At 44.4% G+C, this 22,958-nt stretch overlaps 1 protein-coding gene across 2 annotated transcripts in view; it reads right to left on the bottom strand.

The window, feature by feature from the left end:
- The window catches only part of LOC144128310 (low-density lipoprotein receptor-related protein 4-like), a 342,886-nt gene that overhangs the window by 145,772 nt on the left and 174,156 nt on the right, over nt 1-22,958 (bottom strand). For both annotated transcript variants that reach the window (XM_077661628.1, XM_077661629.1), the window contains exon 2: nt 7,719-7,862. In XM_077661628.1, the coding sequence (XP_077517754.1) occupies nt 7,719-7,862 (144 nt within the window). The remainder of the gene's footprint in view (nt 1-7,718; nt 7,863-22,958) is intronic.

Below are 22,958 nucleotides of genomic sequence, written 5' to 3'. Positions count from 1 at the left end.
ACACTCGGCAAAAAACACTAGAAGTACTTGTACTTTGAGCTCAGTTTATTTTAGGCAGTGCTTCTATTCCTTGCAATGAGAATTGGTTTATAGGGGTTTAACGTCCCAAAGCGGCTCAGACTATCGAGGGACGCCGTAATGAAGGGCTCCGCAAATTTCGACCACCTGGGGTTCTTTAACGTGCATTGACATGGCACAGCACAGGGGCCTCCATTGAAATTCGACCACCGTGGCCGGGATCGAACCCGCGGCTTTCGGGTCAGCAGCCGAGCGCCATAACCACTGAGCCACAGCGGCGGCCCTGCAATGAGAATGTCCGCAGGTCATGTCGTTCGTAGACTTATGCATCATTTCCACATTCGAGCGCTTCTTAAAAGTGTGCCACGGCTCTCGTTTAGAACTGCCGCCTCGATGACCCAAAATGTTTTCCTTCTTTACCCGCATTCAGCATGCCTGGGAACGTTTGGCGGCGGACGGCTATGTTTACGCCACTTGCATAACCAGCTACTGCAAAGAATACCTCACGGGGGGGTCTCCTCTTGTCACTGATTTATCTCTGGACGATGCCCGGCGCAGAAGACTTCTGGCAGTGCTAGTATATATAGATCAAACGTGCGCTGCGCTGAGGTGCCGCCATTTCGCCTTTACTTTTCGCGGCTTATCTCGGTCTGCCTGTCAGTGCATGCGCCCAGCGTAATGTATCTTGGGAGAAGGGACCGTGTTGCGCTGCGTGAGGCCTACGCAACGGGCGCAGCAAGTGGGGCGAGGTATGGTGGGGGGAGGAGAGCAAGGTGGTTGCCATAGCAACGACTGGTGCCGTGTATAGGCCGCGTTATAGCCAGCTCGCCGGCGTGAGACCACGCAAGGGATTTGGCTGTAGTCGGTAAGAAACTGCTTTACGACTCACAAATCACTGGCCGCTTAAATGGCGGCCGCGAAGACGACGGTTCCTCAGAAAACGGCCCAGCCATGCCCGGCTTACCGGATGACTCCGGTGTGCGGAGACTTGCTCAGACTTGCGCATCTTTGCTTCTGGTTTTCTTGTGCAATGTGTGAACGAAGCTGCTCGACCATCGTTCCCTTTACTTTTTTTATCATTTTTAGTACCGAGCACAGACCACGTACAGAGTTTTTCGCCAGCTACGTGGAAAGCCGAGACTTAACCCACTGTTAAATTGACTCAATACGCGAACCGCAACAGGCGACCTGAAGCCTTACCAGAGGGCGCTGTGGAGGGAAGTTCATGGTGAGCAGGGTAATGGGTGCGGAGTCTTTCAACACTATACTGCAGCAAAGTGAATGACTTTCGCTGGTATCGTTAGAGCCTAGATCGGCGGAGTAATTGCGACGGTGTTCTTTCGACACCCAGCGCTGCTGACGTAGTTTACCTTGAAACAGTGTCATTACAACGCGAGCGAGAGAAAGTTTTCCTTTGAAGGGGCACTGAGGTAAACCTCATGCAGTTATTGGCTGTGGTAAAAATTGACTCTCTAGCTTTTTCTGAGTATGCTGACGTTCGTTCGGCAGCAAATTTGTGGCTGAGAAAATTTGATTTTAAAATCTTCCCGCCAGCGGATTGAAACTCTCGACGTCCTTACCGAATAGAACTTCTTCCACAGTTTCGAAGTGAATGACATTATTACATAGCCTTCGGGATTCTTGTAGGAAAATTGGTGTCGACGCACACACTTTGCTTGCGAAACTTACCAGTGGTGGCGGCACCGGTATTTCGTTTCTTGAACTTTTCTAGCTTATAAGATCTCCGTTTTCAGTCGAGTGGGCCCTTTGCGATTAGTGCGATGTACTCTATCGATACAGGCCAACTTTACTCTTTCTTCAGCGCACCTGTGAGAGGGACTATACCTGGAGTAAAGATGTGTCAGTGTCGCTTTACTTGCATGTAGTCACCTAAAACTCCTGCGTTCATCCTCTGAAACATGTGGATGTTGTCCAGAAGGCCTTGGAACGAAAGGTTCAAATGCTGGCCGGGGAGAGGAGAGATGACGCATTGCGCGGTTAAATGGACTAGGTGAATTTGGGACTGGGCGCTCTTGGGGTAAGCGGATTCATTGAAGGCAACGCTGACATTCTCGTCCCTGGCCCTGTATACGAGCCGATGTGCGGCTTTTGGCATCCATTGCATGAATGTAGACACCCACCAATACGTGGTAGTTGCCACGTTATACATACAATCAGGTGCTGAAAACTGATAAGATAGCAAGTTCGGAGTTCACTAGGCTTACCAGACGCAACATTGTTCCGTGACGGGACAGCGTATCTTCTCGGCGAAAAAAGGTGACTGGCTGCGTGCGAACCGATCACTTCACCTGGTACAGCTATCGTGTACCGTAATAGTGATCACCTTGCCAACTGCCTCAGTGAAAATATAGTTATTGGCCATTGAACGGAGGTATATCTATCCGCCTTAGCTACCGGAACGCATTATTGGCAATATTCCTGGCTATCTTCTCCTTGTAAATGGTGTTGAGCCATCGGGGGGGGGGGGGGGAGGGGGGGGGGGATAAATACGCTTTCTTTGGCTGTAGCCTGCTGTGACTAGCGAGTTACTCAATAACGAATGGAAGTTAACAGCGGTTACGAAAAAGAAGAAAAACATTTATTCAAATCGGAAGGCTTCTAATACAGTCTGTGTCCAAAGCCCCTCCGATGGGTATAAAACCCATCGGACGGGCTTTCAAGTTTTAGATTTCGGTAATTTGCCTCTACGCGAATACGTACATATTGGAGAGGCTTTGAAATCATGCGCCCTGAACCAATGTATCAGAGCCGAATGAATAAGTCGACACTTGCTCTACCAATATCTAGCTCTTTCGGCCCTGCTTTTGTCAATTGACCCTACAACACAAACATTGCACTCGCGCCTTAGTAACGGAAGAATATTATTAATGTTTAAAAGAAAAAGTTCCTCCGGGATCCCTGCTGCTATCGGCATTGCTGTTCACGCATTTGCATTGAGCTGTGCTGTCCAAGGAAGAAGAAGCAGCAGCATGGTAGGTATGGAGTGAAGAAGCCGAAGTATAGCAACTTTGTAGAAGTAAATCTCACAAAAGATTCGTTCTTTTGTGCTCAGATTTTTAAATGTTTTGAGAAATGCCTATCCAAGTTCATATCCCCGTCGTAAATATTATTGAATGCGCAGACCCTGCGCTTCAGCACGTTTTTGACCTGCGCTATTTTGGACACAAGCAGGACTCAATGGTTGCCAGCGCTGGGCATTGAGGGATGATAGGTGAGATTTGTAGAATAATATCTGCTAGTATTTTAGTTGGTGCACGTATAGTGGTGAGCTTCTTGGACTGCTGACATTAATATTCATCGCAGCAAATAGATGAAATATTAAAATTAGCTTTCTGAGGAACTGGAAAATGGAAATCTTCATTATCGTACAAGGTGAATGTTCGAATCGAGCCTGAAAATGACAATGCGTATGTTGGCGAACAGCAGCCGGAGCAAAGGAACAGTGAGAATTAATGTACGCCTTACCTTGCGCTTTTATTCCCTTTTTTTTACCGCTTTCCTCTTCCTGTGAGCTGCAAGAAGTGACCGGGACATTTACACTGCAACTCGCGCATCACCGCTCCTGCAGCATTTGTGATGCACCCTCGACGCTGGAAGCAATGCAGCATCTTTGGCTGCGTTTTCTCGACAACGCATATTCGTTGTGCTCATACACAGCTTCTGCTTTCTCCCCCGGTGGAGAGATATCCGCGCCACATAAACCTATGGATGCGAGAGAATTTCTTGCCATCTGTAGAGAACACCATTTGGTCAAGATGTGGACACGACAGATTATCTTCCAATTTATGAATTATTCTATAGCAAACATAAACGAATAGGTGTGATACAAAACACAAGGTAAGCAGGAGAGAGTGGCGCTTTTGTGGCAACTGCAAAATCCATCTATCCCTTGAAGAGTTAAAAAAAGAAAACCTTCTTTAGAGTTCTTTGTACTGCAAAATAAGAATTTTTTCGTTCAATTCTTTGTTGTCGATTGAAGTAATCAGAGGTCTCATTCACATTTTACACCCATTCAGCCCTTGTGTCCGATTTTGACACCATACCTGTATTTTAATTAATACTTTCACTATGAGCTTTAACTTAGAACTAAGTGGTTATGGGGTCTGACGCATTGTAAAAACAAGGAGCAAAAAATCTACGACCGAAATAAAAAATTCAGGACCGACAGGGCTAGTGAGGCTTCGACGCTGGCTAAAGCTCTGGCCGTACCAGCGAAATGAAATGCTCAAGGGAAGAGGATTCAGGTTAGGCTCGTCGATACGGGTGTGTTGGTCTTGGGGCTCACGCCACAGCGAGCGTCATAATGAGCCCACTAAAAATCTTTTGCATTTATGTCTCTACGACCACGCTGAAGCACACTAAGACAAGCCGCTAAGGTACAGCCAGGTACATGATTGCGTGTATCTGCTCACCGGTCCGCATTACCAATTTTCTGCCTGGCTACGCAATATCCACCGGGCAGCGAAGTTCATAGAAACGCCCGTATGCAAACACTTCGCGAAAGTTGAGAGAAACAGATCTCCGAGAGCGCTGTACTTCATTTGCTAAGTAACCTGCAAGCCAGCTTGAGGCTACAGGGCAGTAAAATATGAACAGATTTAGCTACGCGTTTTTTCTCTCTGCTGTCGGCTTCGTTTTTCTCACGGGGGGCCGTCGGCGTGGGCTTGACGTACTTAGACGTGGTAGGCATGCAGAAAAACCAGCTAATAAAGAGCTCGACAACTGCAGAGCAGAACCAAGTATGATTATAAGTGGGGCATGGTTGGCTAGTTTCCTAAAGTTGCTACCGCGGCTCCAGTCACTGTTCCAGGCGCAATGCAGTGGCTGCTTGTCGTTTGTGTGAGCATTAGCACATTTGCCCCCAGTGCACCAACTACGGGGTATATTTACAAACCTCGCTCGCTTCGACTTTCAAGAATATGTATGCAGGCATCTGCAGTGAAAAGCTGTGAACATGTTCACCAGTCGAGCTTGTTCTTTTATTTCAGGAGAATTCGCGTGACGACCATACCTTTGTCCTGGTCCGTGGATACCGTATCACATGAACGAACCATACAAATTGCACTTAGGTGGGTTCTGCGCCAACAAGCCTTGAGTAGAGACATTATAGGATGTGACGTTGTCTGTGCGCAGAGCTCAGAATAAGACAGAATTGTGATTAATCTACATGTGGCTGAAGTAACGTTATTTGCACTTCGCCGTTTTTCACGCAACTCACACGAACGTGTCTGTAATGTACGAAGTCGCGTCGTGCAGACAACACACATCATACGCTATAACTACAATTCGAAAACTTCACTAAGAGCTAAATACCGTCTCCTCCCGTCTATGCGGTTATGGAAAAAATAACGCCTTTTATAAGCAAGAACGATGCAAGCAATCACAAAACACAAATTAGTTTTCGCAATACGGTAAGGTAACATCCCCCGGATCGTAATGCGAACGGGAAGCTGTTTCCTTTGACCATGGCACTGATATGGCTGCATCATCTATAAACATTTTTTCCCTTCTAATGCTATGAGTGGCAGCCAAAGGAAGTTCTGCACAGTAACAATTAGAAGCTTTGCCAACGAGATTTTACAGGGAGCAGTGAAAGCTAGGCTCCAGGAGGGTGGTTTCCGTGTTGTGTCTGCCTAGTTACGAAACCTTTCCTGTTGCCAGTATGTAGCCAGCGGCAGTGAAAGGCCCACAAATGAGTATTTTATGTATTATTCGCGTCTTTGCACAATACTGCATTCTTTTTGGCAGCATTGTTACTAACAATAGCCAGTGACCGCATCAAATTTACTTAACCATATTTGAACGCGGTGCTCAGGTCAGCTAATCTTATCAAAAAGTGCCAGTAGTACATTGGAAGTGTCTAGAAAAAGAAAACATCCTTACTTCAAATAGGCTTATTTTTTGCACAAAAACGCAGTAACGAAAGGTAAATTTAGCCGGTACCTCAGAGTCACTATATCGGACATATTAGCATAGACTGAACACATTTTGAAACTAGCAGCGAGTGCATTAAAATCACGTAGCCTCTTCTCAAGATCGCCATACATGGCCCCGTCCTTTTGTTGTAAAATTTGGATATTAAAGATTCACCCGTACTGAGATAGGTATCTGGCGCTATTGAGAACCCTAATCAAGGGTACTGATTTACCCACCAGAACTCGTTCAGAAAAACGTAGCCCGCTACATCCGCTCAGATTATCACAAAAACATTATCACCAGGAATGAATATTCGCTTAACTTCCAACCACTACAGCCCCGACGAAAGATTCCACGACTCCGCCTCTTTCATAAATTGTACTAGAACTTTCCAGACCTCCATGACATATAATTTGTAGCTTTCTTCAGAACACCGCCTCGTCTCTTTAATTCCCTCAGCAGTCAGCGTTTACACGGATCAATAATAGCTTTCAACAAATCCTTTCTATTAACTGCAACAGAAAATATTTGAAGCAACTGCCACACTGCACTGTAAACGAAGGCGACCGTACTAAATTGAGACGGGCATTAAACGATCATTGCAGCGAAGAAACAATATTGAATATCTGTCTCCAACCCAGTGATCTGAATAGTAACGCATTTTCTTTTCGCTGTTGTTCCTGCACTCCTATAACCCTTTGCCACTCTGTATTGATCAGCATTGTACCGTATCATTTTACGCTGGACTGGAATGCATTCACTTGCCATGGCGCTGTTGTACATTATGTAGTAATGAATGAGCATTGCAATAGTTTCTTTACATTGTATCTGTTTCGTTTTTCCACCCCTCCTCTATGTATAGCACAATTAGAGCCATGAATGGGGAATAAAGGATGGTGATGAGTCAGAACAGGAAAGCTTTCACCAAACAATGCAGTAGCGTGGCACTATACAGTATATCCTTGGTGGCTGCTTGCAGTGGTTTGGTTTCCTATTCGATGGCAATGCTTTCCTTTAGATGTGACAATTTTTGTTTATATCCAGAGCGTCTCAATAAAGGTTTACGATGCTAAACTGCCTCACAGACATCTCAGGGATCTTGTTACCCCTTAGGTTGTCTCCAGTGTCAATAACATGAAAAACTCTGAAAGCACTGCAGAGACTGCATTGGAGAAATGCGAAAGCATTAGTGCTTGCTGCCACGTTGGTGGCTCCTAGTCGACCTTGGTAGCTCTTGTCCATATGACGTCATGTGGATTGCTCTAGAACTATCTGAAAACCTGCATATCATCTTACTTCTCAGACACCGACATTCAGGGCTCCGTTTTTTGCTTTACTCTAATTGGTTGTCGCCGTGACATCATCAGACATATGGGATGACGACACTTGGTCTCACTAATTACCCCCACTGATTACCTTCATTACTTATCATATTTAATTATCCTCCCTAATCACCCTAATTGCTTAGTAACAACAGTTAATGTCATTAATTGGTGTCATCTAGTGTAATCGATTGTGATTTTTAATTAGGGTCATTAATAATGCCTAATTTTCATTACCAACGGCTATTGACTCTGACACGATATTGTTTCACTGACTTTACATGCTTCACATGACTCTTCCTTACACATTTTTCGGAGACATTTTGCGGACACTTCAGGAGCCGACATAGACTAGTAATGTTTCCGCATTAATAACAAAAGGCCACAGCATCATCACCCACATGGGCCACAAACAGGCAACAGTTTGTTAGCATCTCTCACCGCATCCGAGCTCGTCGCTGCCGTTGCCGCAGTCGTCGTCCGAGTCGCAGTGCCACCGAGCAGGGATGCAGCTGCAGTTGGTTCCTTCCTCGGCGAAGCTGGTGCACGCGAACTGGCCTGGACCGCAGTCGCACATTGTGAGACCTGCACGGATCAGGGAAGAAAGGAGACAGTATTCAAGCGGCGCTTCAGTTCATGGTTCTTTTAAATGTGTAGTTTTGCACACTGGGAGCTAAAATAAAAGTTACAACAGTAGTTGGCACGTGGTTTTTTTACCTGTGCGGGGTGAATGCTGGCTACGTTTATTTTTTTATTATCTGACCTTGCAGAAGAGATACATAATGTAAAACAAATATAAAAAGCACTGAAAGATAAAACTGAAAGAAGTAAACTTTGATGACATCATTCTCCTGTTTTCTCAATGAGTGAGTGAGAAAACGCTTAATGCATGGAGAAAATCGCAGTTTGTTGTGTGTGCCCTCATTCCAGGAGCACATTGGCTTTTGACGCCGCTCTGTCCCGGTTCACCAGCGAAAGCTGGTCTTTCGCCGCCTCCCAGCCGTCTCCCAGTTCTCAGTTGTTGGGTTATTGATATTCGCAATTCCTGGATTTTTCTGGTATGCCCATACCATGTGGTATAAGTTTGCCACTTCACCGAAGAAGGCGCAATGTGGAAGAAGTCAATTACATTTTGCGCTGTAGTAGGTAAAGATTTTCAGTCAGTTATGGTGCGTGGGAAAAATGAATACTTAAACACTTTATTTCTTGTGGTGAATGAGGTTGGTCGCTAAGACTGACAAATGTCTGGTCTGTCGTTTTGCCGAAAAATGCTTTATGTATGGGTCCAGGCTCATTTAAAATTCCTTATATTTGAGAAGATCAATACATTTTAACTATAATTATTCCTTTTACTTGTGAAGATTCCGCCCTGTCTTCCTGCATTATGACAGTTGATCAGCCTGTTGAAAGGTGCTCCGAAAAGATGAATTAAATAACCTTTCGCAAATATTTCAATGCCTCGAAATTTTATAAATAGGTCAAAGACTAGACATACGTATTCTTACATTGGTATGATTAATGCTGACTAGGCTATAAAGTTTGTCTGAGGGAGCCTTCTTGAGTTTATATTTGAGGACACAAAGTTTAGGAAAAGCTTATTGGCTTGTGTTGCTCATATGCTTGTTGCAGTTTAAATTTTTCGGATTCGCGGCACCGCAATATTCAATTTCAGCTACCCCAGAAAGTGGAAATAATGGTAAACGCTAAGGTTCAAAACGGTAAGGATTCAATAGACTATCTTTTTTATGGGTTAATTTCAAAACGCTTTCTGATCTTTAAGATTTATACATGATTGATCATACAAAACGAGAATCCTCAATTGGTTAGAATTTAGTAAAGCATCATCTGCGCAAGAACGAACACATAAAAAAATACCGGGATCTATAAGCAGCTTGATTTGACGGGCAAGAGTCGTTACGCTGTTATGTCGTTCACATGCTTTAGAACACAACATAAGTCTCAGGAAGTTTATTCAAATAATGGCCATTAATAAAACCAAATTGCATTTAGTTTGAGAAGTTATCTGAAATTTATGACAAAGTTACGAAGAACGATTTCTGAAGCCTGAGAATTCATTTAGAATGAAAAATGAGGTCAAATACTTTACTGAAAGCGATAAAAATTATGTCAACCTGACCGGGCTTATCAACCATGCATTAGTATGAATAACTGATGCTAGTCTTGTTTTTGTAGAATAACCTTTCCTAAAACTATTCTGTATGTTATAAAAGGACATAAATGAATGAATGAACAAATCAATCAAGTATCCGGTTCAGCGACGTATAGCTGCGTTCGCAGCTACCTTAAGGGCTCTTTCATAAGACGCTATAGTGAAGAAACTTTCGCTTTCTGGTTTCAACCGTCTTATTTTACTTTTCACCTGCAGAACCACATGCTTGATCCAAGAAGCGGATTACTTGCTTGCCAACTTCATTTTATTGTGAATGTAGAAAGTTATCAATGCAAAAAGTGCACATCGTTCAAAACCATTCCAAAGCTTTCCATCATTGCATCATCGAAGCCTGCCGATGCAGGTATAAATAATCCGAAACGCTCTAATTCTTGGCAAGCGAGGTGTTCCTTACCCAAAAGAGTTTGGCCACGCTTGCTACAGAGAATGCCAATAAGGAAGAAGTACAATACGACATATTATAAGAAATGTCTTTCTGAAATGAAACACAAGAGTCAGCATTAGGAGGCCTTAAAAGGACACGGTACAGCGTAGATACCAAGCTGCAGTGTAGTGGTGTTAGCTTCTTCACTACTTGGTATAAGTCATAAATTAGTATATTATTAACCACACGTTATTCGCGTGCAGTATGATCGGGATAACGAAATGGCTTCTCTCAGTTAATTGACGGTAAGTTTAAATTACAAGTGAATAAGACCGTGCCATGGTAAAAACGACATGAAATCGCATATTTCGTGCATAAAATGCAGTAAGGAAGCAGGTGCTCTGTAAACAGCAGTTAATGTAAAGGGTTCTCCCTAGCAGAAAACCTTAGTGCGAGGCTTTCCTGATTCCAAATTTGAAGTAGTAAAAGACACCGAAACATCGGAACATAGTTTCGCAAATTCAAAAACCCCACCTCCTCTAGAGGATGCGTAGTGAAGGAATACCCGACAAAGAATATGAATAACGCCCTGTTGCTCACACCACGTCTCGGTTCTTCTTTGTTCAGTGTTCCGTATCAATCTTTCAATCTTTGCTCTTGCCTGATGGCATATGTTGACTTTCATCTTGCCATCTCTCTCTCTCACACACACACACACACACACACACACACACACACACACACACACACACACACACACACACACACACACACACACACACGCACACGCACACGCACACGCACACGCACACACACACACACACACACACACACACACACACACACACACACACACACACACACACACACACACACACACACACACACACACACACACACACACACACACACACACACACACACACACACGCGCGCGCAGCTGTAGGGGTGATTGGTCAATATGCCAGTGCAGTTTTTTCTTCCTTCTTCTGTTACAGCAGAAGCAGCAGCACAGCAGAGATAAAAGTGACCTCGCAGCCGCCCAATAAAGAAATTCACAGCGGTCCTACCACTTCTTTACTGGTGCTGATGGAAACACGATCATGAAGATTGAACACGGTGACATGGAAAAAAAATTGTGACTTCCCAGCCAGAAACAGGCTTTCACCAGAACAAGCCGTGTTAAGCCATTAGTGAAACCGTTCGTGAATTTTTCGCACAATCCGCACAAGCGGTGCAGCGTTCATGTAATAATAGTCTAGAAGGCACAACTCGAGACTACGCACTCCTTGTGAAGCCCTAGGTAAGTATGCACTACAACCGACATCCTACTGGAATCAGCAATGTTTGGCAACAAACAGTGGGTCGCTGTTTAATATAGAAATCATACTTAGAAACATGCTCAGCGGTAGGCATTCGAATGACTTAGCTACGGAGACGAGAAAATTCCTTTGGTAAAAAAAAGGATACAGTAGTGCAGTATTATTAGAAAAGATAAAAAGTATTCCATCGAGTAATACATTCAGGAGACCGAAAGAAGCAAGTGTCATGGCAGCCGATCCCTCGATTGCTTCACGTCTTTGCCTACAGGCCACCTCTGCCTCCACAGCATTTCTGCCGCATGTTGTTTTAACAAGAAGCGGAAGTAGGTAAACTTTTTTTCGGCTTTTCAGAACCGCTTGTAAGCACTATGCTTATGAAAGTTTTCGGTAGTGTTTTCTTGTTGTGCTGCTCTTTTAATGATAACAACAAAAACCTACCAAACTAAACGCAGCCACCGTGTTGTTAGTTTGGTATTCCATGCTCCCGCTGCTTTCTATCCCCACGAATTAGGCTCGAAAGATGCAGCATCATCATTCAAGCTATTCGAATCACGTTTCTCCTCGCCGCCTATGGACCAGCCAGCGAAAAACCCGGGCACCCAACGCAGAATCCGGTTTCAGCCGTCAACCCGTCAACCAACAGCTGGCCTGCGCAGATGTCGCCGGCTGCCCGCTGCCTGACCCGGCACACTGAGTGGCGAAAATAAATCAGGACGTCTAGCAGCGCCATACGTCTCCCTCCGAGCTGCGTACGTCCGTCCAGCAGAGGCTGCGAAGCGCGAGGGAGGGAACGCTGAGCCGTACATCTGGCGCATTATTGATGTGCCGGCTTGAACTCAGTATCACTCATAAAGCGTCTTTGCGAGCTTTGGCTGTATGACGCTGCTGGACACGTACACACGCACGTACAATTTCGCCCGGGTTACTGCTGCCCTACGCAGCAATAACGAGACACTCGTCTGATGGTTTGATGCCGTGTATAAAGCTCGGCCAGTCGGTCTTCGCCTGTCGTGACCCAAGGCGCGGTTGCATTTTTCATGGGCAAGACAGGGAGAGGCCGGAATTAATTTGAGCCATTTTTCACTTCCTGAGGGAAAACCAGGAGGCACAAAACAACAAGTACGGTGAGACACATTGAAGACAGCATAAAGAATGGTCGGGAAGGGGAATGGAAGCAGGCAGTGTGTAGCAGTGCTGGCGTAAGCCACTGTAGGGGGGCGAAGAGGGTTGAGTTAGAGAGTGCATATATAGGTTTCGGGGGAATATGAAAAGAGTGAAAGGATCCTCGCTAAGCGTGTGTTTGATTTCGGCTGAATCTGCTCTCTTCTGCAGTGCGATATACAGTATCCTGCCGGTGCTCGATACAGAGGCAGGCGAAGGAATGGGGAGTTCTTAGCATGAGAGAAGGAGCAAGCCAGCGCAGTCCGGCCCTTTCAAGCCCAGAGACAGCGGAGATGTAAATCTTGCTAATATATACGAGTCTCCCTTTTCGACGACAAATTCGCGCTGCGCGCGGGTCCTTCTAGCTCATTTCGTTTGGCGCCAGCGTGCGCTCTCGCTGGTAGGCTTCGGCGGAACGCCAGCTCACTGGGCTGGAGACGGAATTCCTCGCTTCACCGACGGCGCCGGCGAAAACAACACGAAATTGGCGCGCTCTGTTCGCCGCATTTTTCATCTTTCAGCCGTGCAGCCTGAGCTTGGTGCCCATTTAATGATAGAGAAAGAGAGAGACCTGAGGATAGGGAAGGAGATAAAGGAAGGTGCAAGCGGATTCAGCTGCGTACTGTGTGGAAGTATAGGACCGACATTAAGAAGCGAACGCTGCCTAAAACATTAAGGTCTGAAACATGTGCCCGTCTCTGTCGCTATGCGTTCAATACGTCCCGAAAGTGGGCTATCAAAACTTCCTTGCTCCTGGGTATGCAGTACTAGTGTCGCACGCCGAGCTGTTCCTCCAATGTTTATATTTATTTTATGTCTGTTTTAGTGCGAAAATGCTACTTTCACAGCGACAGTTGTTAGGCGCCCGTTCCTGGCTTGCGCGTCGTAGTCGTCAGGCGTTGTCGGTGTAACCGATAGGTGCGTTAATCACATGAATGTCACTAACGCGCCCAGCGGTCATTAACGCACTCGCATCATATCACTGTCAACCTGCGTCGCATAAGCCTACGGGTGGCTCTGTTTGAAACAGCCGCCCACCAGTGCAGGGGAGCATCACTTGACCGCTACACCAGTGCGATATGAGGTCCCTGTATCTTTTCTACCTAAAAATATCAACAAAACTAAACGCCTGAACAGCTATCGCTGATTTCGCGTTACATAGTCCTAACCGTCCTGCGGTTTTATTTTATTATTTCAAATACTACAGACCATGTGTTGTCCTAGCAGGAGGGGCAAAATCAATCCCATAACATGAAATGACAAGCATATACCGATAATAATAGAAGAGAAAAACAAAGACAAAAGAAACAAGAGCAAAGAAACAAAAGCAGGCATCTTCATACAAAACAAAAATCTCATCAAATAAGTAGGTGACATTCCAATGCTGTTGCAGCCTTATATGACTGAAAAATGTCAGGAGGGAAAGCATTACCTTCGGATGCGGTTCTGGCGAAAAAGCTATTTTTAAACGTTTTTGTGCGGGCGAAAATTGGTGCCAGTGAGTGTTCCTGCATGTGTCTGGCCCTCTTCGTACAGTGAGCTGGCAACTTCATTTTTATTTTTCATCGTTAACACAGTTCCACCCAAAAATCTTGTCTGAAGCCTCGGAGTAACTCGGCTGAGCTCGAGTTAGTTTGGAGGAGCGTCGCGCCAGCTGCAGCCAAAGAGAGGATGACCTTGAAGGTCACCCTTCCGGTGGCTACAGCTGGCGCGACCTCGACGGGGCCCTTCAAAGCACCCTCAAGGTTCCTCGCTTTCTTACCTTTGAAGCAAAGGGCGCTATCGCGCCCGTTGCTTTCGCATGTCTACTGCGTTTAACTACATTACAATCCCACCACTTTCTTTTTCTGCCTAGAGTGGTGAAGTGCAGTCGGTTGTGTTTACGTAGCAACACGCCTTCTGGCTAGTCCTACTCCTCTGCCGCCTCTTCTACGTGACGCCCTTTCGCTAGTCTCTCTCAGCGGGGTCGATGCCCGACGATTGAAATTAGAACTCGAATAGCCGACTTCTTTCGAAGCCTGCTCGCGCACAGGCGTTTCGCAGCTTGGCACATTCCTATCTCATCCCTCCACGCCCCTCATCTACCCCCTTCTTCCTTGCTCCCTAGATGGACGGCTGGTGCTTCTGAAGAAGGCGGATGCGATGAAAGTCTCGAACCGATAGCTGCAAGGGGAGACGCGCCTGGCATTCTCACGAGTTAAACACACGATGGCGAACGGCCGAGGATAAAAAAAAAAGAACGGATGAAGAGAGAACAGAGAGAGAGAGAGAGAGACAGAGGCAGGAAACTTTTCGAGCGGGATGCATCGCAAGAAAAGCACGAATATTGCTCACTGAGAGGCAGCCAGAGCAGAAGAGAGACTATAAGAGCGATGAACTGGAGGAGAAAGGAAAACCCGTGGTGTCGAACGCTGCATCGCGAATTCCGAAGGCGGAGTTCTAGGAGAGGAGAGAAAGCCTCTGAAATTCTCGGCGTTCTGGTCTCCGCTCCTTCGAGCGATCTTTATCCCAGCGCACCTCCCCCCTCCTCAACCTCTGTGCCACCCTTGTTTTTCTTTTTATTTTCCGTCTTGCCTACGGAGGAGCTTTCTCGCCCCTCCTGAAGCCCATGCAGAAAGCAGCTACATGAGCGACACAAAATGAAGAACACGAAAGAAGGAAAGAAAGGAAGCTTCAGAAGACGCGGAGGAGGAGTGTGCAAAGATGCCAGCTTCATGTCTTGGAATCCTTCTTCTGGCTTCCGCAAATCCAAGCTCGACAGTTCTCACGTTTCCGTGTGCGCATCAAAGCGCCGAAGCGGACACTCACGCACGCACGGACAATGCACGCCGCCATACAAGCACATAGCCCGCTGCGTTTACTGTTTCCACAAGACCTTCCTCTTTCCCATCCTTCCACACCGACCGTTTGCCTCTCGCGCGTGCTTTCAATTCTTCCGCTCTATTTCTCCTCACGAAGCACTCATATATTGATGGCGCTATCGACCTCTGCAAAGCGCTATGAGAGGACCACTGCTCGCTGCCTAACAAATATTCTCGTGAATGCGAGAGAAGGAAAAAAAAGAAATGTGGACTGGATGAAATGGGAAGCAAGAAAAAATGAGGCAATGAAGGGAAATAATCAAGAGACTATACGAAATAAATACAGGCGAAGGCAATTGGAAGAGGGAGAACGAAAACAAGCTTAGAGAGCTGAGAAGGCGCTGCGCTGATATGAAGAAAGCAATAGCGGCTGCGTCTTTGCATTGCCACACACGCTTTCCCTTTCATCTCACACCAAGAGGCGGCCTATATTAAAGCGTCGGTGCGTACTGGAGCCGCGTTTGTCATCGACATGGGAGCGAAGCACGATCGAACGAAGAGAGATAGGCAGAACAGGAAAAAAAGGAAGCGCTTGCCTACAAAGCCAAAGGAGAGAGGCGATTTCCGCTTCGATAAGCCCCACTGCGTAAGCATATTGCGTGCTTAAAGCAACGAACGACGGTATGTTGTATGCGTCATTACGATGCAATCGGCCTTAAAAGCGCGTCTCGAATGACCCTCCTCTGAAGGCTTGCGTCCCTTTTCCTGCTGTGGGCACGCGCATATATTGAAAGTCTTACGCCAGCCGACTCTGCGTATGAGTGGCTTTTCCAGCTTCTTAGGGATTGTAAAATGAGGGACGAAATCTGAGTATTTGGGACCGCTGCAATATGAAATTGGAGAATACAGAAAGACGGAGCGAAATATGCAATCGTGTTTCCGCAAAGAAGAGTGGTTTTTTAGTTTTCTTTGGGACCGACCGGCTTTGCTCATGGTATACCATTATGGAAAGGGTACCTTTGTTATGAGCAAAGTGTCCTGTTGCCTCATTGCGTACTTAAAAAAATTGAAGTTGGGGCTAGATGGTTCATGATTGCTCCGAAGTATGGCAATGCAAAGAAGTGAAAACAAGAAATAATGCGTCGTCTCCTCTGCTCTTCTTGCGTTTGCCTTTAGTTGTTTGCGCGGCGAGACCTCGATGGAATGGTCTTCAATTAACTCAGGGTCTGGCACAAGGTAAAACGTGTTGCGAGTGATGGATTGCAGAATCATTTATTAAATTTGTCACAATCCTCTAGACATTCATCTGTAAGATAGCACTTTGAGAAGGTCTTGAGAACTACGCGACAGAACGGAACTTCTTTAGCCGCAAAGGTCAATTATTTCCTTTTATTTTTTAAGAAGCAGTAGTACGGGGAATTTTATGCTTGCAAACGTAGACCTATTTTAGACGTGTTACTAAAGAAAATTTGTCTCAGGCTGCACAGTAGCACATAAAGTGTCTATCAGCAAATAAATAGAGCAATATATGAGGCAATGTCTGCTAATTTAAACTGGCAATTTATGCTCCTTAACTAAGCTCTCATAGGAGATATATGACAGGCTTAATAAAGAGATCTCACATATTTATTTTATAGCCTCTGATCAAAAGATCTTGAAGAAAAGTAATCGTAACAACAAATGAATACACGGGGAAGTATTACAGCAATGCATTGAGAAAACAAGATCTGTACCAGCTTTAAACATGATCCAGACTACCGCTGTTAAAAGAAAAGTAGAGAAGAATTCACAATAAGTAGCGACAAAACTAAAATTACCCACAAAGTGCTATTTTCTGAACAAAATTTCAGATAGCAAAGGGAACACAAATGGCACATGGAAGCTATAAAATCAAGTCTTGTGGAAAAAAATAAACGAAAACAACGTATTGACGAGACAATTTAAGCGAACTTTAGATAAAAAAGGGATGTTAAGAGACTCGCAGATAGATTTGATGATCGTCCATAAAATCGATGTAAGTGCGGGGATTCACAACCGGAAAAAAAATAGGACTGCTTCAAGCCTGAAGTTAGCGTATTTACCTATCTTGTCAGGGAATGACCTGTGGAAAATTGTTACACTTCAACACTAGCCAATAAACCAGCAGGAGTAGATGGCCTAAGACTACGAAATATTCATAAGAACTTTGAAGAGGTGTAGAAAGCTAACCTAGCTATAATAATTAGTGTCTTAATTTTTGCAACTACACATAAAAAACCTAAAATGTTTGTTGTTTGTACGATTATTCAAGAAAGACCACGAAAATGATTGCAACAATTCGATGGCGATACAGGTATTGCTAGATATTTCAAATAAACCCACAAAGGTAATCACCAAGAAATTTAAAAACAAAAAAGTGATTGTTGACATCAGGCCAATGTAGATTTAGAAAAGGTCGAAGTATTATCGTCCTACTAGGAGATTTTAGTAACCTGATTTGTTCAAAAATTGACCGAAATGACATAGTGCTAAGCTGACTTTTTGACCTCACCAGATCGTTTCATACAATCGATCACAAGATTCTGACGTGTAAACTACAAAGTTTGGGATTCTGACGGCCTTTTACTCTATAACTTTAAAACTACTTCTTAAACTGCAATTAACGGTGAAGATTAGGAATTAATATTGTGAACTCAGAGTGACAAATTCTGGTGTGTGTCAAGTTCCTCACAAGAAGAAATATTATTCATCCTTTATGAGGACGCCCTAAGGTTTATAAATTTAATCTTCACGTTGTACCCATTTGTAGACGAGATGACTCTGGTCATAGCGCGTCTCAATTATGAAAGGGCATCTATGTATATGTCTTTAGAGGAATATATCTGAAACTATGCAGCTGTACAGAAGCATTAACATAATTCTGAGTATCAAAAACTTAATTTATAAGCTTCATATGCTTTCAGAATCCTCACAAAAACTTTTTGCCTAGACCTGCGTTTTGATGTACTCATAGATCCTATACCTATCGATGCGTTTCACTTGTACACAGCACTAATATTGTGTGTATAGGCATTAGATTTCATTCTAGCTTGTATTGAAGTGACCGTGTGTATTTTCTATGCAAAAGTCTTCGAGTTGCAGCTGCGCACATTTATGACATCCAAAGCTGCACAACTAGCAATATCAGAAGAATGGCATACCAAGCAGTAGGGGAATCTTAGTTACGGTGTGACAGCACAATTGGGAATTTTCTTAAGAAACACTGGAAAAGAAAATTATCCAGGTAATTTCTAAATGCACCCAAAATATACTGCATAGTTTATTTATAGAAATAAAGAGAAGTAAATAATTAAGGCAACAGACTTGCGAATAAACGTGGAATTCCGTGACAACCTATAATACATACGACATACTATTAGAGTAATAGTTTTAAATATGCGAAGGCTAAAAGAACGTTTACAGTATGGACAACGAAACACTTCAGTGTCCGGAAAGTTCACCCAAGTCACGGAATACGATAAAGACCTGAACACGTACCCACTAAAAAGAAGTATTGGCTATGACGATGTTAACCTCGCTTAAATGAAAAGATGAAACAAGTCGAAATGATGTTTTCCTGAAAAATGCGGGCCTGTTCACATCTCCTCATGATAGGCTACATGCGTTTTGTTCACAAGCCTGCAGCAGGTTTGCATTATTTCCTCGTTGATGGAATCCCCCCCCCCCCACTCCCCCGTTTCCAGAGTGATGAATGAAATATTACACTGTTAGTTATTAACAGCACGGTTCGTAATGCTCTCACGCTGACCTGACAGCAGTGCGGTGCTCAGGAATGCACCGACAGGGTTCCAAAAGAAACTATTGGGCTGACTTCCGTCCACCAAGAGCTAAACAATACGGTGGCGGAAATAACAAGAAACAAGCTCGGTGGCCGTCAATTTAAATCTCGGACAGAGCTTCCGAAATAAGGCACGAAGAGAATCTACAATGGTATTGAACAATGTAGAAACAGTTGCGTGTGGCTGTGGTCATTCGATATAAAAATGGTCTCATATCGCCTCTCAAGTTGATAAACCCCTGTGCCGGTGGAGTTACGAATAAATAAACTATCAAGCATAACAAATAGCACGCCAACATTCTGATGCGGAAGATTTCATTGTATGGAAGGTACAGTAAGAACGGTGCACTTTACCGGCTTCCAGCGCCGCTGACAAGAACAAAAGTGCTGAACTCTTTGTCACGTAATTTTTTTGTTTCCATTGAAATAAAATATTTCACTGCATGAGTACTCTATTCGGGCCCTAAGGAAGGCCATTTGTTAGTCTTAGAGCCCAAAATACTAGCGGTCGAAGTTTTGTAGGGCTGGGCGGAGCTTCGTGCAAAGTATGTTAACTCAAGAAAATGGCAAAGTCGATAGTGCGTGACTTACCAAGTAAACACCCGAAGGATTGTGGAAATAATTTCTATTTCGAGGTGCATATTACGTTTTAAATTGCGAAAAGTAATGAAGTTATTGCCGGTGTCGAAAGGTGCCTGCGCAAAAATAGCTGACGGCGTGCTACCCCGACAGTGCTTCGCGAAATATTATTTACTGCGGTCGCCATATGGCATAAAAAAGATCTTATTTGCGAGACGAAGGATGCGAAATTCATCTGAAACAAAGAAATCACTGTTGGGTGCACTTCACTCAGCGAAAAAGGTTGAGTTCACTTTGTACTGGAGTGTCAAAGATGTCAGCTGTGCGGAATATCCATTTGTTATGAGGGTCAGAAAAAAAGCCATTATAATTTTTATAAATGTAACTTTACTTAGACCATGCGTGTCAAGATTTCAGAACAGTGATGCAGCTATTGCGCTATATATATATATATATATATATATATATATATATATATATATATATATATATATATATATATATATATATATATATATATATATATATATATATATATATATAAAAGTTGAGAAACGCTTCATTTAGCCATAGATTTATTTTGAGTCGACGTTTCGGACAGAGCCTGTCCTTTCTCAAGGCTGAAGTCAGCGATCTTCCTCCTCTTCTTAAGGAGTTGGCATTGCCACACATATACGACGCATGAACAAAACAACAAGCAAACGGATGCTGGAAAGAAGATGGGCACAAAAGAAAAAATACTAGAAAACGAAGAAAGAGAGTAAAAAAAAACAGGGAAAAAGAAAAACGCGCTGTCCCCCGCCGCCCACCGAGCAGCCGCGGGGAGCCGGCCCGGGAAAATAAAAAGAAAAACAAGGAGCAGGAGAGGATACTAGACACCCCTCAAGGCTACAACAGAGCGGGGGCCAGTAAGGTGCACAGAAACAGACGGTTTCGGAATCGTCCAACAGATAAAAATTAGAGATGCGTGCACTCGCTTGCCACGGCCATAAAGAGTAAACAAGTAAACAGAATCAAATGCAGACAGGGTAGGAGACTTCCGTCATCTGGAACCTCTTCGGTACCCAGAGTCAAGGCCGAATCAGCGGCGCCCTGAGCTTAACCAGACGCACGTGCATTGTGCGTGAAAACACCCAGACACACACAAAAGAAAAAGAAAAAAGGCGGCAAAACATCCGAGTTTGGGAAAGTGTCGTGGGGGGGGGTAAATGTGAATGGCGGGAGCATTTAAGCGAGGGTTCTGAATTGCACCCCGCTCGGCAAGGTGGTTGAACTGGGAAGATAGGGGTGGGATGGAGTGGGTGATGAAGAAATTTGTGTAAGCGTATGGGCGAAATTTGGAAAAGATGCCGCTGGCGAGAAACGATCTAGGTATGTCAAGCTGGCACTCGTAAGGTCAGCGCTGGCTCTGCAAGGGGCGGATGGAGGCCAATACGCCTGGACTTTCATTACTGCCGTGAGGAATTGTTCTAAATTTGTAAATAAAGTAAGACTCGCATTGCTCTCTTTCCCGGGTGTTATGGAACCCACCCTGTAGGGCTGTTTACTTAGTTGCATCAAATTGGTGGTTTTTCTCATTAATGTGTTTTGACAAGGGGAGGTTGGGTAGGGATATGTGCGCGGTGGTTAATAAAGCAAATCCGTAGAGTGGTGACGGTCTGCCCAATGTACTGCATACTGCACACACTGCATTTTAGGAGGTATATTACGTTGCAGGAATCACAATCAAAGTTGCCATTGATTTTCTATTTGAAGCTTGAAGTTGTGCTTACTGCACAGCTTGATGTTTGTGTGTGTTTGCAGACCTGGCATCTACTTTTTCCACAGAGCCGGTACCCCAAAACCGGCTGGTTATTTGTTTTTGAATGTTTTAGAATGTTTCGAATGTTTTTCGGCCGTCATGCCATTCAGCCAGAGGCCATCATCATCATCATCATCATTGTCTGTAGACTGCATGAGGGGGAGCAGTGTAAATTTTGGCGAGGCGCTCGCTATGTTCGAGAATGTTTAAATGTTTTCTAAAGATATTGTTTACGTTAGACGGGTTACTGGTGAAGGTAGGTACATGATTTGCCCGGTGATCTGTTCGCTCGCTGTATCGACGTCCCTCCTGTATTTGCTCTCGGTTGAGTTTAGATGCCCTTTCAATGGCATCGTCGACAATGGCGGGCAGGGGGGTATCGTTGCTTAATGAGGACTTCTCGCATGCGTTTGGAATTTTTTACGAAGTCTTCATCTTGGGAACATATTCTTTTAAATCGATGTGCCTGAGAGTATAGGATGCTTGTTTTAGAGTGACGAGGAAGGCAGCTTTGGAAGTGTAGGTATTGTTGACGGTCCGTCAGTTTTCTTTATGCACCGGTGGTAAGTGATCCTTCGTTTACCGAAATCTCAACATCTAGGAATTTAATTGTGGTATTGGAGTACGTGTAATGAAAGATATGTTGCGGTGGACGAGGTTGAAGTTTTCAATAAAACGTATGAGTTCTTACTCGGTGTCAGTCCATATTAAAAAGGTGTCATCCAGGTTGCGTTTGTATAGGGTGAGCTTAATGGGCCAATCTTTCAAAAATTTAGTTTCAATGCTATGCATGAAGATGTTGGCGTAGGCGGGGGCCATCCTTGTATTCATGGCTGCGCCGTTAATTTGCAAATAGTGTTGATTGTTGAATATGAAGTTTTTATATTCGAGTACGATTTTCGCCAGTATTTCTAAAACACGTGGAGCAGGGGATTCCTCCTTTCTGTTTTGTTCATTCTCTTCGATCAGAGATTTGATCCCATCGGAATGAGGAATGTTTGTGTAGAGAGAGACTACATCTAGTGTTGCCAGCAAGGCTCCTTCCGGCCGTTTGAGACATGCTATTCCGCGAAGGAAATGGTTTGTGTCACGTATGTAGGATGAGTGTGTTGTTGTAATATGTCTAATTAGTGTGTCAATGTAACTAAAAATTGTTTCCGTAATTGTGCCGATGCCGGATACTGTAGGGTGGCTAGGATTATTCTTTTTGTGGATTTTCGGTAATATGTAGAATCGGCCTGGCGACGGGCATGGTACGGTGAGGACAAGTTGATCCAGAGTCTGTGCTACAAAATGTTGGTATTGCGGAGTTGGGTCTGCTTCAAGACGTTGATAGAAACAAATGTTAGAGAGTTGTCTCAAGCCTTCCTCAATGTATTTTTCACTGTCCATGAAAACTATACCACCTCCCATATCCGCTGGCTTTATGATTATATCTGTCCTTCTGGAGAGCCTCCAATGCAGCCCGTTCGTTTTTAGACAAGTTCTGCCTCCCTGGAGTGTGGCTCTTGTAGGCGTAAATTATGTCCTTCTGGACGGCGTTAATGTACATGTCTAAGTGTTTGTCCTTTCCTATATTAGGAGTCTAGTGGTGGTTAGTAACAAAGAATTCTCTGCTATCCGTGGTAACCTGTGTCCGATCAAA

Source organism: Amblyomma americanum, chromosome 4, assembly GCF_052857255.1.
Source record: "Amblyomma americanum isolate KBUSLIRL-KWMA chromosome 4, ASM5285725v1, whole genome shotgun sequence".
NCBI lineage: Eukaryota > Metazoa > Arthropoda > Arachnida > Ixodida > Ixodidae > Amblyomma > Amblyomma americanum.
Note: the sequence above shows the minus strand (reverse complement) of the source record. Positions and strands in the feature narration are given on the sequence as shown.